Genomic DNA, 14,676 nt, shown 5'->3' with positions numbered 1-14,676 from the left:
CACTCGCTCGCTCAACTGGAACATGACTTGACTACACGGCACGCATCTGTGGGAAAATCAGGGAGGACATGATGGGACTCCTGTACTGCATGTCATGAATGCAGGTGAAATTAGTGGGTGTGAGGTGACTCCGAGACATGTGTGTGTGTCTACATGTGTGTACGTGTATGTGCACATGTGTGTATGTGTATGTGCATGTTTGTGTGCATGTGTGGAAGTAAAATTAGTGGGTGTGAAGTGAGTCAGAGAGGCCTGTGTGGATGCTTGTGTGCACATGCATATGTGTACCTACCTGTGTGTGTGTGTGCGTGCATACCTGTGTGTGTGTGTGTGTGTGTGTGTGTGTGTGTGTGTGTGTGTGTGTGTGTGTGTGTGTGTGTGTGTGTGTGTGTGTGTGTGTGTGTGTGTGTGTGTGTGTGTGTGTGTGTGTGTGTGTGTGTGTGTGTGTGTGTGTGTGTGTGTGTGTGTGTGTGTGTGTGTGTGTGAGTCACAAGAAGGTGTGTGTGATGTGATGTCGGGTCAGGACAGGCCCGGCTGTGGTCCAAGTTCAGGTTGCTGTCAGCTGTTAGTGGTTAGTTAGTTGCCACAACTGGTAATTACCTCAAAGACTGTCTGACTGAGACACTAGCCAGACCCCCGCAGGATGCTGTGAGAAAGAGGGGAGAGAGAGAGACAGACTTTGGATCAGGGCCTATATTTATCAGGCTTATTTATAATTTCATTCATCACTGTGCTGCACTCATCCATCCATTCATTTATTTATTTATTCTATCTTCTATCTTGCCTTATCAAGCGTCTAAAAGTAGGAGAGCTGATCCGAGACCAGATTGGCTTATAAGGCGTGGTGAGGTGTGTATGGTCATGTGACCTGAGCACAGCTCCTAGATCAGTACTCCTTGTTCTTAGAAGTGTGATTAATATGGGCCCCTGGGCTAGTGGGGAAGAAGAGCGAGGGAGCGCTCAAAGCAACATCACTCACACGGTAGACAATAGTGTACTGTGGCTCCTGCCAGGAACAATACTTCATTAAAATGTGTTTGTTTTTTAATCCAGATTTGCCTCACTTATGTTGTCATAATGAATTACCGGTATTTAAATAAAACAATTGCACCTGACTTAAAAACTGGGACAAAACAAGGAAGGGTATATATAGGAATCATTTCATTTTAATTTCAGAGCTCCAGAAAACGACTTTATTTCTATATCCTTCACATAATTTGTATCTTATTATTTTAGCACATCTCTTCAACTTTACACTCAAACCTGTAAAATGTATTTTTTTTTATCACAGTATCCTCGCCGTATAATTAACAACTGTGATGTCTTAACATGCATCTCCTTGTTAACTATTGATTTAATTTGATTTATTTTCTTCTTTTTTTACCCATCAAACATGAATTTACCTGTCAGCGATTTAACAACTTTAGATTTTAACGAGCAGTCTACTGCCTAAAGGCCATGCTACACGAGCAACACTTAGGCCCCATCAGTAAGTCATTCTGCCAACAATCGTGATCATCTGTAATTTTCCATCGCATGTTCCTTCCGTCTCGCTCAGCGCGTCATCCATGTTGATTTATTCTCATCATACCAAGCGCTGGCCCCTTCTGAAGCCAGTGTTACTCGCCTGCGCTGCCTCAACAAGTTGGCCATGTTTCAACACCTAAACACTGGAGTCTCCCTGCTCTGGACTGTGGGAAAGTAGAAAGAGAGGTAGAGTGACCTCAAGGACAGTGTAGAGAGAGAGAGAGAGAGAGAGAGAGAGAGAGAGAGAGAGAGAAGAGGAGAGAGAGAGAGAGAGAGAGAGAGAGAGAGAGAGAGAGAGAGAGAGAGAGAGAGAGAGAGAGAGAGAGAGAGAGAGAGAGAGAGATCCTGTGTTCTTCAGCTGAATGGCTTTACACAGGGGTATTTACTCTGACACAGCCTTCCACCGACATCCTATCTCATAGCCTTTTTGGAAACCAACCTATTGTAGTCATATTTATATCTGCTCGGTATAAAACTGAAATGAGTGTGGAAATATAGAGCGTGGGACTTCCTAGACGCACACAATGGGTCGATACTGGTTATTGTTTGGTGTTTTATTTGTGGCACGGCAGTTTCTTTTCAAGGAAGAGATATGGCAGTTTTCTCAACTTTATTTAAAAAGCTCTACTGACACGATAGACACCCTGGCGTGATGCAGTATTTTATTCACCTTGAACAGTAAATTCACAGCGACAACATCAAGATCCTATATATAGCTCTATATGTATGGAAACCCTGGCGTGCCAGAATAAATAATCAGCTAGCGCGTGCCCCCCACCCCCACTACCACCCACCCCCAGTTCCCACGATGCCCCCTCACCTGACTCCCACCTCAGTTTGAATCAAATCACGAGCACTCCATTGGCCAGCCACTCTGACCATGTGACCCAGCGCAGGGGCTAAAGCCCCCCCCCCCCCCCCCCCTCCTCCCAAGAGCAGTCCAGGATTTTCCCATGGGAGCGGCCTGCAGTGCCGAGGGCCGAGTCTCTCTCTCTCTGCTCTGTGTGAGCATCAGGGAAAAGTCTTCCACCCCCCTCCTCCTTCCTTTCCTCTCTCCACTATCCCCCTTTCTCTTTTCTTTCTCTTTTTTCTCTGTCACCTCCCGTCCTTTGAAACACACAGTATCACACTCAGATAGCCTTTGTTGTCACGGCAAGTGGCATTCTTTCACTGGCACGGACCCACAGAGTGTGAGAATGCGGGAGGTGTTGTAAAAAAAAAAGAAGAAAAAGAAAAGACAGTGAAAATATGTAGCAAGTCTCCCACGCTCGGAGAGGAGGTGAAGGATAACAGAGACACAGAAACCCTGCTGTGTCTGCGTGTGGAACACAGGGGTTATCTTTATCTTAATCATATTAAGTAATTTACGTATCTGCTTATGAATTGAATCAGGGTCCGCTCACTGGAGACTCACGGGTCGTGTACAAGGTGAGAGGCCTGCCTCAGGACGTGTCACCCTCCACGTGGAAGATCTGAAGCCGTGAAACTAAACGCAAAATAAGTCACTTAACAATAAGAGAGTCATTTTACGAATGACAGCCGGGAAGGAGAAAGATGGGGGGGGTTGGGTATCTGAACTTCGGATCACTTAATTTACATACATAGTGCATACATGCATACCGTACATACCACCGCATTTCCCCAAGGGGATCAATAAAGGAATATCTTATCTTATCTTACATACCTTATACCTTACCTTAGCATAGCATTAGCTTCATGTATTACAAGCACACATCGCATGTTTTTTTCTTTCTTTTTTTTGTATTTTTTTCTTTTTATTATTTTTTAAACAAACACATAAACAAACATGACAACGTAAAATTAGATATACAAGCATTAATTAACAGTGCACATCCAATGAAATAACCATTTAGATAAATGTCTTATACAAGATATACCCCTAATACCTGCTATCTAATACCCTACACATACCCGGACCCCCCATTGGATAATCCATTATCGTTCGCTCCTAACCAGGCACTACCATTATATGCTAGCTTTTATTCTCTCCACCACTTCTAACCACATTGTCATTTTGGATTCATTGAGACCCAAAATTCTTGCTGTAGATATTTCTAGATAAATCACTTCGAGATATGTAAGAATCCAGACCTTCCGGCACATTTTTTCCGGTTGAAACCATCGTGATGCTATCAGCTTTTTAGCCGCTGTGATACCAGACAAAACCAATCTCTTTAGCTGTATAGGTACTGCACACTCAAAAACATCATTCAGCAGTAATACAGAGGGGTGTACAGGTATATTCAGAGTTAAGAGATTTGATAATTGCTGGGTCACTTCTTTCCAGAATATCTTAACTGGTGGGCAGTCCCAGTACATGTGCATAAATGTCCCCTCGTCCCCATTTGTACATAAGGAGCATTTGGAGTCTTGTTTAAGACCCATTCTGTTCAGTCTTATAGGAGTCAAGTATGTCCTATGAATATAGTTAAGATTGATTTGTTGATGGTCCGGGTTCCTTGATGCAAGTCGAACATTTGCCCTGCCAATCAAAATCTATTTCCAGGTCTGGTATATCCCTCCTCCAGACTGAATCTAGGTGGAGGATTTCATACGAGGACGTTAGTAATTGATGATAAAAATCTGAAACAAAACCTCTCGATGTCTCTCTTTCATAGAAGAATTTGTGGTATCTGTGGTGTACAATTGGTATCCTTAATGGAACACTGTGAGCCTTCAAACATAACAATAACTGTGCGTAAAAGTAATATGTGGAACTGGTGAGATTACATTTTTTGCGTATTTCCTCATAACTACGAAATCCCTGTTTGTTGAAAACATCTCCTAATCAATGTGTGTATGCCCTGCTTTTCCCATCTAGGGAATCTTATAGGTCGTTTTCCAATCAGGAGTGCATTGTTATTGAATAAGGGAGTATGATTATGCCATTTATGTGGGTTAGAATATTTTTTTTGTGTTTCATATTGCATGTTCTGTATTTCTGTTACATGTTGTGGTGAGTTGATGTCTGTTGTCAGAGTTTTTATAAGAAAATCTATGGAAATAAAAGGTGTGAGAGTGTGTGTGTGGGGGGGTGTGTGTGAGTGTCAGTGTGTGCATGCCAGCTAAGCCTTCAGAGTTCAGAGCAGGTTTGGACTTGCTCAGCCCTGGGAAAGTCTGAGCTGAGTAAATAGTCAGTCTGTTTTCCTGGCTGAAGCCTCGTTGCTTGCGTGTGTGTGAGCTCTCTGTGTGTGTGTGTGTGTGTGTGTGTGTGTGTTTTGTGTGCATGATCACTGTGTCTATGTGTGTCTAATGCACACATTTGTGTTACCTACGTGCATGGTAGAGTGGTATGTGTGGTAATATGTGTTTTGCGTGCACAAGCATTGCCTGTATGTGTGCATGTGTGTGTTCATAGATATGTATGTGTGCATGCTCGTGTGTGTGTGCATATAATAATAATAATAATAATAATAATAATAATAATAATAATAATAATTCATTACATTTATATAGCGCTTTTCTAGACACTCAAAGCACTCCCCACAATGCATATGCATGTCCCCACACGTGTGTGTGTGTGTGTGTGTGTGTGTGTGTGTGTGTGTGTGTGTGTGTGTGTGTGTGTGTGTGTGTGTGTGTGTGTGTGTGTGTGTGTGTGTGTGTGTGTGTGTGTGTGTGTGTGTGTGTGTGTGTGTGTGTGTGTGTGTGTGTGTGTGTGTGTGTGTGTGTGTGTGTGTGTGTGTGTGTGTGCGCGTGCGTGCGTGCGTGAGAGAGAGAGAGAGTTCTCCACACATAGAGCTTGACAGGATGCCCATTACCTTTCACATCTCCATTACTGAATAATCATTAGGACTGGATTTAAATGGCGGTTGATTTTATAATGTTGCGATGAACATTCCAACATTCTGAGTCTCTCACACAATGTCCACACATCAAACAATTCTCATTTCTCATGATGATATTATTAACCCTTTATCTGCCGGGGATTATTCTGATCTTAATCCCCTCTCTGCCACCACTGTAAATCTATGGAGATGTTCCCCTTCTTTGCAGGGCTATAACTTTTTAAATTGTATTGCTAAATTGACATTACTATGGCCCATTCAACGTCAAGTATCCATCGTTTAGGATGTACAGTAGCAACGTTCTACTTTTTCATTCACACATTCATACTAAAATACGGTCTAAAGTATACATATGTTTTTATCGTTTTCTGCAGCATTCTGCAGAACGTGAGTTATAGCCATAAATACATATATTAGATCATCAAATGTAGTTTGATACCGATTGACGTCAGATAAAAAATTTCAATTGTACAAGGTCCTAAACGTCATGCCTCATCATCTGCTGGTGACCGGGGGGGGGGGGGGGGGTGTTTATAAGTCCGTGGCCGACATTAAATCATTTATGTAGTATGGGCGATATATAGATCAGAGCAGTTTATATGGATAATAATAATCAAACACGCTGAAACTCACCGCAGCTTCCTCGTAGCGTTGGGCGATGCTACTGGAGCAAAAAGATCGTTATTATGGGATGTCGATCTAGTTGGTCCAGTTCCAGGTTGTATAATACTATATACGTCCAAATAACGTTGTTTATTGAGTTAGGGCAACCGATAGATTATCCAGTGTGTCGAGATGGAGCCCCGGGAGCGATAGCGAGTGGCCGGATGAAATATGGGTGAGCACCACTTCCGGTCGCTCACTTCCGGTTTTGGCGATTCGCCGATCGGCCACCAGATGGCGGTCTTGAACCGTTGGAGAGTTGAGAGGAGATCTGCAGCACCCGTCAAGTCTCCGTGGGTGAAATATGATTGCCATGACAGATTTTTGAAATATTGATCTCAAAGACGCTGTAAAACGTCATTTGGCAGATTACGCATGGCGAGGAATGACGTCTAAACACGTCATTGGCGATTAAAGGGTTAACATTCTAAAGCGGTACCAAAGGAGATGTACCGTCGCAGAACATTATGACGGGTGATGCTACTTCTTAAGGCGACATTTTGTCTCCCGCTGGTAAAAAGGGAATGCATAGGCGGTCGGGTGGCGTAGCGGAGATTGCGCTCGTCACCAATGCAAGAGGCTGCGGTCTCGACTCCCGGAGTCAGCATTGCCTGCGGCTTGGGCCAATCGTCATACTAACTCGTTTGGCTGAGTTAGGGGGAGGGAAGTCGTGGGTGGTAATCTGGCGTTGTGGACAGCGACGCCTACATGTCAGGTCTGGGCGCCTGCTCAGCGAAAGGCAGGAAGTGGTGAAGGCAGCGTGACCTCCCACGCATTACACTTCACCAATGAGAGTCCTCGCTGCCAGGTGAAAAGAGAGCCACTGGCTGTCTCTGTATGTGTCGGAGGAAGCGCGCGGAGGACTTCAGGGTTCCCTTGTACCGACCAGTAGGGGGAACCTGCGCACAACAACCAGGTAGGGGAGGGGGGAAATTGGCATAACGACTAAATTGGGATGGGGAGAAAAACATAGAAAATCAGGCGGAGAAAAAGAGGATTAAAAAAAAAAGGGGGAATGCATGTTTTGTGACAGCACTGACACGTCCTGGTTTTAGCCAAGGAAGCTATAAAAGATGTAAGGATCATCACATCACCATGTAGCGCGTGAGTGCACATTGGTAGCAAGTGTGGAAACTTTCAGTTTGGCTGACGTTGAAGTTGAATGGGATCAGCCACCTCCTCGTTCATGACTCGTCGTTTAAAACGTTTACTTCGGGTGTCAGAAACATCTGCAATTTGTTGCATTGTTAATGAGCTAACGTTTGATATATTGGTTGATGTATATTTCCCCAGATAGCTGGTATATTTAGAATTGTAATATAGGCTTCAATAGAACTGGCCCCAAGGTCTGGCAACAAGCAGAATTCTGATGTGATGACCCTTCCTTCTTTTATAGTTTCCTTGGTTTTATCCTAGGATTGTGGGAAGAGGATGGGTCTGCGTCATCGTGAGGAGGTCTGAGAGCGGTTTCCCCCATTATCTCTGGGAGACAAACTGCCTTGTAGGAAGTGGCGTCGTCTCCCTCTGCTAAATAACTTCCATGAGAACTTTGGGGCCCGTGACCCGTCCTCTTCTTATAATTGCAGTGATTCCAGTGACAGCAGGAAGAGCCAATCAAGTTCTGTGTTTCTCTGGAGATAGACGGGCAGACAGACAGACAGACAGACAGACAGACACTGTGTGTGTGTGTGTGTGTGTGTGTGTGTGTGTGTGTGTGTGTGTGTGTGTGTGTGTGTGTGTGTGTGTGTGTGTGTGTGTGTGTGTGTGTGTGTGTGTGTGTGTGTGTGTGTGTGTGTGTGTGTGTGTGTGTGTGTGTGTGTGTGTGTGTGTGCCCGCGTGCTACGTACTACGTATGTGTGTGAAAGGAAGAGAGACGGAGAGAAATTAGCCTTAAATGAGGTTTCCTGAAGCTGTCATGCTTTTTGAATTCTGTGTGTGTGGGTCTGTGTGTGTGTGTGTGTGTTGATTGACAGCCCTCCCCTAAGTGGAATGCTGTTTGCTGGGTGGAGCTCAGGTGTGTTGACAAGGCTTTTAGGACTGAAGTGCTGTCAGGACGACTTAAAGACAACTGTGTTTTATCAGTCAGGGGGCTTAGAGACAAATGCATGTGTGAAGAGAGTTTACAGATGTGTGTGTGTGCGTGTGCGTGTAAGGCTTAGGGAACAATGCATGTGTTTCAAGAGAGTTTACAGATGTGTGTGTGTGTGCGTGTGTGAGAAAAGGCTTAGGGACAAATGCATGTGTCTGTGGAGTTTCCACACGGTTGTGTTTGTGTGTTGGGGGCTGGCAGACGAGAGGTTACTAATGTCCTCACAGAGAGACCTTTAGCATGGAGAGGGCCAAACCAGCAGGCATGTGTGAACACTACTGAAGCGCGAACGCTATACACACACACACAGACACACACACTCACCACAACACCTCCTTTACCACACATTTGTGTGTGTGTGTTTGTGTTTGTCTGTCTGGGGGAAGCTGTCGGTGTCTACTGGGTGCTCAGGAAATACCTAAAGGGTTTCACAACATCATATGAAATGCCTTTTACTACATATATCACTCAGTATCAGCTTTCTCACCACCTAACTATATAGCTATTGGTCACATCCTTAGGTGAATACTAACTATATAGCTATAGGTCTCATCCTTAGGTGAATACTAACTATATAGCTATAGGGTCTCATCCTTAGGTGAATACTAACTATATAGCTATAGGGTCTCATCCTTGGGTGAATACTAACTATATAGCTATATGTCTCATCCTTAGGTGAATACTAACTATATAGCTATAGGGTCTCATCCTTAGGTGAATACTAACTATATAGCTATAGGGTCTCATCCTTAGGTGAATACTAACTATATATCTATAGGTCTCATCCTTTGGTCAATATGCGACAAACTACAGGTCTGTAGTTTGTAGGTCTGTGTGAATACTAGGGACAGTGTTCCTTGTGGGATGCTGGAGTCGGGAGACAGAGTCGAGTATAATAGACAGCTGTGTGCGTGCAACACAAAAAAAACATTGTTGATATGTTGGACAAACCCTTTTGGGCCTGGCTGATATTGTGGAGGGAGCCACCAGAAATAATTCCATGTATGAAAAAAACACTGGCAATGGTTCTTGACCATTTTGACAAAACAATACCACGTCAAGACATACAGTATTCACGGTGGTTTGAAAATGTCACACAAACCCATATATAATCAAGGCCAGCAACATACATAGATCACATACTAGTGTACATACAATCAGCCTCTGAACGCAGCTCAAATTGCTTCTCCAGAAAAGAGTTTGATTATACACTCACTAAATTAGATTGTGATGGTAGTAAATGTAATAGTCTCGGCTGACATGAAAGGGGACCGTGTGAGCCTAGTTCAAGAGTCTTACACTGGAAGGAATGTCTCTATTTAAAGGAAGTGGAGTCTCGTTTTGCACATGTCCACGGCTCAATAGGCCCAAGATGAGTACCTCAGAAGAAGAACCATATATATAATTGTTTTGTTTTCATAGGAACAATATATCTAAAGATGGTATGTTGGAGTGTTGTGTTCACTCATAGTTAGGCCATGTCCAGACGAAAACGATTATGATCTTTTTAGTTTTCGTTTCGTTTTCATTTAAAAAAAGGTTTCCGTAAAAACGAAAACGTCTCAAGAAATAAGTGTGTGCCACAAATCTACAAAATAAATGTCTTTCCTGTTTTTAGACGTCGCTCTTTTATTTTGAAAACCCTCGACCGGAAGTGTTGTCGTTGTTTTCGATAACTTGTCCCCCCGTGCCGTCCGGTTCTGTGCTTTTTTTTTGAGCTGACACTAGTTTCCAACGGATAGAGAGAGAGAGACCGCGGCGCAAAGGAGGAGGAAGAGCTGCGGATTTTAATCGGCAGGAGAGAGAGAGAGCTCAAAGCCGTATATAATAATAGCCCCGTGGTGCGGTCGGAGGCAGCAAACTACCTGTGTTGTATTAAATTAATTGATTGATGTTTAACTTGTCCCTGTGTGTCCAGTCATTTCGACTAGCAAACGTTGTCTGTATTTAACGTTACCTCAGGATACCACTGTAATTGTAGCAAAAGTTGTCTGTATTTAACGTTGCCTCAGGATACCACTGTCTATTGTATTTAGTTGCTTAGCTATTTAGCTAATGTTGATAGCATAGCATCAACGCTAGCTTGCTGGCTACAGCTCAACACCAGCCATGGGAATACTATTTACTAAATTATGGAGGCTTTTTAATCGTCAAGGTAAGAGAGGATTTGTCATGATCAACTGAAGGGGTATGCTATGGAACAATATGTGCTTGGCTACTAGGGTTTTCAGAAAAAGGCCAGCTATGTGACGCTAGTATCGTGTATTGCATCACACAGTTGCATCATCCCGATCAACACGCAACTACTCTGTACATGCCATTGTTGTTTAATAATAACTCCCGGTGTTATGTGTTTAATAAACACTTCTAGCCAGGACATATCTGGACATATAAGACATATATGTATCATGTTTCTTTTTTTGTTGACTGGGTTTTGCATGCGGATTAAGGGAGATGTCAATCTGTTGTCGACGGGGAGGAAATAAGAATGCATAATTTCCACAGGGCATTATGACCAGAGATTTAAATATCAACATATTTTCTTCTGGTAAAAAAAACAGGAATTACCGGATAATGGAAACCCTGCCCAGTGTATGTATCCAGACAATAGTTCACATTTAGGAGCATAGTTATGCGGGGTAAGGGAGAGGTGGGCTATCGGTTCAGGAGAAGACGCGTATCACTTGTAAAGATGGTGACGCAATGGGGGGCGTCTTCAGAATTGCGCACTCTGGGAGCTGGTATCAGAAAGTACCATCTTCAGGCTGCCAGAACGCAGTTCCGTGTGGCAGAAAGATGCAAACGATCAAATACTTTGCCTAAAACTACCAAAAAAATAGTTTTAGTCTGGACATGGCCTTAACACTTTGATTGCCCAAGCTTAATTCCTTTTTACCTCCTTGAATGCCCAGGGCCACTTCAATGTTAACGTTAATATTGCCTAATCTATGTTTTAAATTATGGCTGTGTCTAATTTGCCCGTCGCTTATCAAAGACTCATTTTCCAGTCAACATTGTCGTAGCAGGTTGTTTTTTTATCGCTTCATTTCCGTTTTCTAGCATTTTGAAAATCACTCGTTTTCACGGAAAAAATAACACATTCCATGATAATCGCCTTTTACTGGAATATTCTAGAACGTTGTCATTGTTCGGCCTATTTATGAATCGTTTTAAAATAAACGCTAGATTATCGATAGTATATGTGTGCGCATGCACGCTCGTTTTGCGAGTTGAAAATCGATTCTCCTAGTTACTGACCGCTCGCACAGCCAAACAGCAATATCACATAATCACATAAAAGCTTATATCTCTGTGAAAACGAGTCTGATTATCCTAATACTGGTAACATAGATTCCTTACCTGAGATCAGATGGTATCCAAAGGGGTTATTCCAATTCCTGATCGCCATTCGAAAAAATCGATCTTTTTATTGATCCACCGAGTATAGTGTAAAAACACATAATCCCCGCTGCTCTGAAACTCCAGAGTGAAACTGGTCGACGGCGGTTGCATGAGTGAGAAGTAAAACGTGGATTCCGGGTTTTTTTTTCTCATTAATTTTCATTGAGTTCAATCCAAAAGGGTGAATTACCATCTGGGAGACGATAGGGGGCGCTTTTTTCACATCTGAGCGCCTGGAGTGGGTGATTTTCCAACGGTAGACTTTGTTGATGAAATATGATTTCAGATCGCTAATATAAAAAAAAAACGAGAAAATACGAGAATTCTCGTTAGTGGGCATTCAACCCGCGGGGGGTAAACCCGAGAAAACTCGGGTTGGGCAATCAAAGTGTTAAAGACAGTAGAGGTTGAGTACTTTATTATCTAAAAATGGTAAGATAAGATAATATATTCCTTTATTGATCCCCTTGGAGAAATTCAGGCATCATAGCAGCATGGGGAAGGGGAGGTACAGGTAGTAGAAGACAGGATACAGGTCGTAAAATGATCGTACAGTGGAGAAGTAAAAATAGAATATTTTTATAGAATATAACAATATAATCGTGGCGCCCCGGTGGCGCACCACATATATACGGTTAGAATCCGGCCCAGGACATGTGTTGCATGTCCTCCCCATCTCTCTCTCTCTCCCAATTTCCGAACTGTCCTGTCAATAAAATGCACTTAAAAAATGCCCTACAAAAAATGTATCTTTAAGAAAAGAATATAACAATATAATTAACTCTGGGCATGCGCATAAGGGCAAGTAGGCAGTGTAAAAAGGTCAAGGTGCAAGATGAGGGTATGTATGCCCTCTCTAATTATATTTGTCCTACAAAAGGCGACCAAGCTTTTGCGGTGGCCTAAATTGTCTAACAGTCTTCCACTGCAAATTAGGTCTGCCCAGACCCTAGAGATTATCAAAGCAGCTGAAGACTCACTTGTTTTCATTGGCTTTTTGAGGCTTGTGATTGTTTAATGTATTGTATATTTTGATTTTGTGTATACTGTATTTTGTATTTCTGTTTTTATATTGTAAAGCACTTTCGTGCAACTTCGGTTGGTTTTAAATGTGCTATATAAATAAAGTTGACCTTGACAATAAATATAGTTATAATCTAATACTCTAAAATCTAATCTAATTCATATAATCTAAAAATGCTAAATAAAATGCTAAATATATGCTCTGATGAAGTAAGTATACAGTATACACATAAGGTGCAGTATGCATAAGGTATGTAGTCGTAAATTAGGGTTGGGCACCGAGACTTCCGGTTCGAATCCGGCCCCGGATTGCTGTCGCTCCACCCCACAAAGCTCTCCACCGGGGCTCTATACTCCTCCTAGGTCACATGTTATTGCTATGGTCTAAGACACGAACAACTCTAAAACTCACTAAAAACTAGAGCGCTAAAACTTGGAAATAACATTACTAGTTCACAGTTAATCACAGACACTGTTTCTGATATCTGATATCTGATTTCCCATTTTCCAGGCTTGTAACGGTGACCAGTACATGAGGCTTCCCAGAGAAGACATGGCTCGGATGCTCAGAGAACGAGGTCAGTTCTGCAGTGGCTCAGGAGGTAGAGCGGTTGTCTGGTTAATCTGAAGGTTCCTCGGTTTGATCCTGGCTCCTCTTGGCGGCGTCTCAAAGTGTCCTTAAAGGGGAGATGAAGCATAGCGATATAAACATAGTCATAGCATCAAATTAGTATTTAGATAAACCACAGAAAAAAATCACGTTATAAAAATAAGGCGTTTCTAAGAAAAAACGATTTGTTATGTCCATTTATGTAGCATTTATGAACATGTGCGCCGCCATTTTGTTGCTGACGTCACGGTGTTGGTTTGGTGTATACACTGCTGGTTAGCTGCCTATAGTAAACATGGATTGTCGGGTCAGTCAGTAAATGAAATGTTGCCTACCAAACAACGGGACCGCGGTGGTTCTTTTTGTATTGCTCCTGGCTGTTCAAACTAATTTTACCGTGTGAAAGAGAGAGGAAAGTTGGTTCATTTCCACAAACTACCAGTGAGAAAAACAGTGTTGTTGGCACGTTGGCTGGCTGCGCTGAGGCGGCGCGATCAGCCTGTTGGACAGGTAATGAAGATCTGCAGCGAACACTTCATTGCCTCGGATTATCTTGTTGTTATTGTTGTTGTCCAGAAGACCACTAATCAGCTGAAGCCCGATGCGGTTCCCTCGGTCTTCGACAGACAGACCGCCGCAGGCAGTTCAGCGTCGCGGAGCATTTAGCCGGCTGGCTACCTAGCTCCAGTTCAACCAGCGTCGCGGGGCATTTAGCTACTTGGCTACCTAGCTCCAGTTCAACCAGCGCCGCGGAGCATTTAGCTACCTGGCTACCTAGCTCCAGTTCAACCAGCGTCGCGGGGCATTTAGCCTGCTGGCTACCTAGCTACGGTTCAGCTAAGTAGCTACATGCAGCATTTAGCGAGCTGGGTTAGCCGGCTAGTTGGCTTTGAATCCCGGCTAGGTAGCCAGGTAGCTAAATGCCCCGAGACGCTGGTTGAACTGGAGCTAGGTAGCCAGGTAGCTAAATGCCCCGCGATGCTGGTTGAACAACTGGAGCTAGGTAGCCAGCCGGCTAAATGCTCCGCGACGCTGAACTGCCTGCGCCGGTCGGTCTGTCGAAGACCGAGGGAACCGCATCGGGCTTCAGCTGATTAGTGGTCTTCTGGACAACAACAACATAATCCGAGGCAATGAAGTGTTCGCTGCAGATCTTCATTCCCTGTCCAACAGGCTGATCGCGCCGCCTCAGTGCAGCCAGCCAACGTGCCAACAACACTGTTTTTTTCACTGGTAGTTTGTGGAAATGAACCAACTTTCCTCTCTCTTTCACACGGTAAAATTTGTTTGAACAGCCAGGAGCAATACAAAAAGAACCACCGCGGTCCCGTTGTTTGGTAGGCAACATTTTATTTACTGACTGACCCGACAATCCATGTTTACTATAGGCAGCTAACCAGCAGTGTATACACCATACCAACACCGTGATGTCACCATCTAAAATGGCGCCGCCCATGGCGAAAACGGGGAAATTATATTTGATTTTTCAGACAAATAAGCAGGATTTCACTTTTTTTTTTTTTATCCACTTTTTCTCCCATTTTCTATATTTT

At 43.4% G+C, this 14,676-nt stretch overlaps 1 protein-coding gene across 1 annotated transcript in view; it reads left to right on the top strand.

Moving 5' to 3' along the window:
• Positions 1-14,676, top strand: part of exd3 (exonuclease 3'-5' domain containing 3) — a 159,704-nt gene that overhangs the window by 140,123 nt on the left and 4,905 nt on the right. The window contains exon 20 of the mRNA XM_084325329.1: positions 13,025-13,091. Coding sequence (XP_084181455.1) covers positions 13,025-13,091 — 67 coding nt within the window. The remainder of the gene's footprint in view (positions 1-13,024; positions 13,092-14,676) is intronic.

This window comes from Notolepis coatsorum (assembly GCF_963971535.1).
Source record: "Notolepis coatsorum genome assembly, chromosome: 11".
Classification (NCBI taxonomy): domain Eukaryota; kingdom Metazoa; phylum Chordata; class Actinopteri; order Aulopiformes; family Paralepididae; genus Notolepis; species Notolepis coatsorum.
The sequence above is the reverse complement of the archived record's forward strand: the minus strand, read 5'-3'. Positions and strand labels throughout refer to the sequence as shown.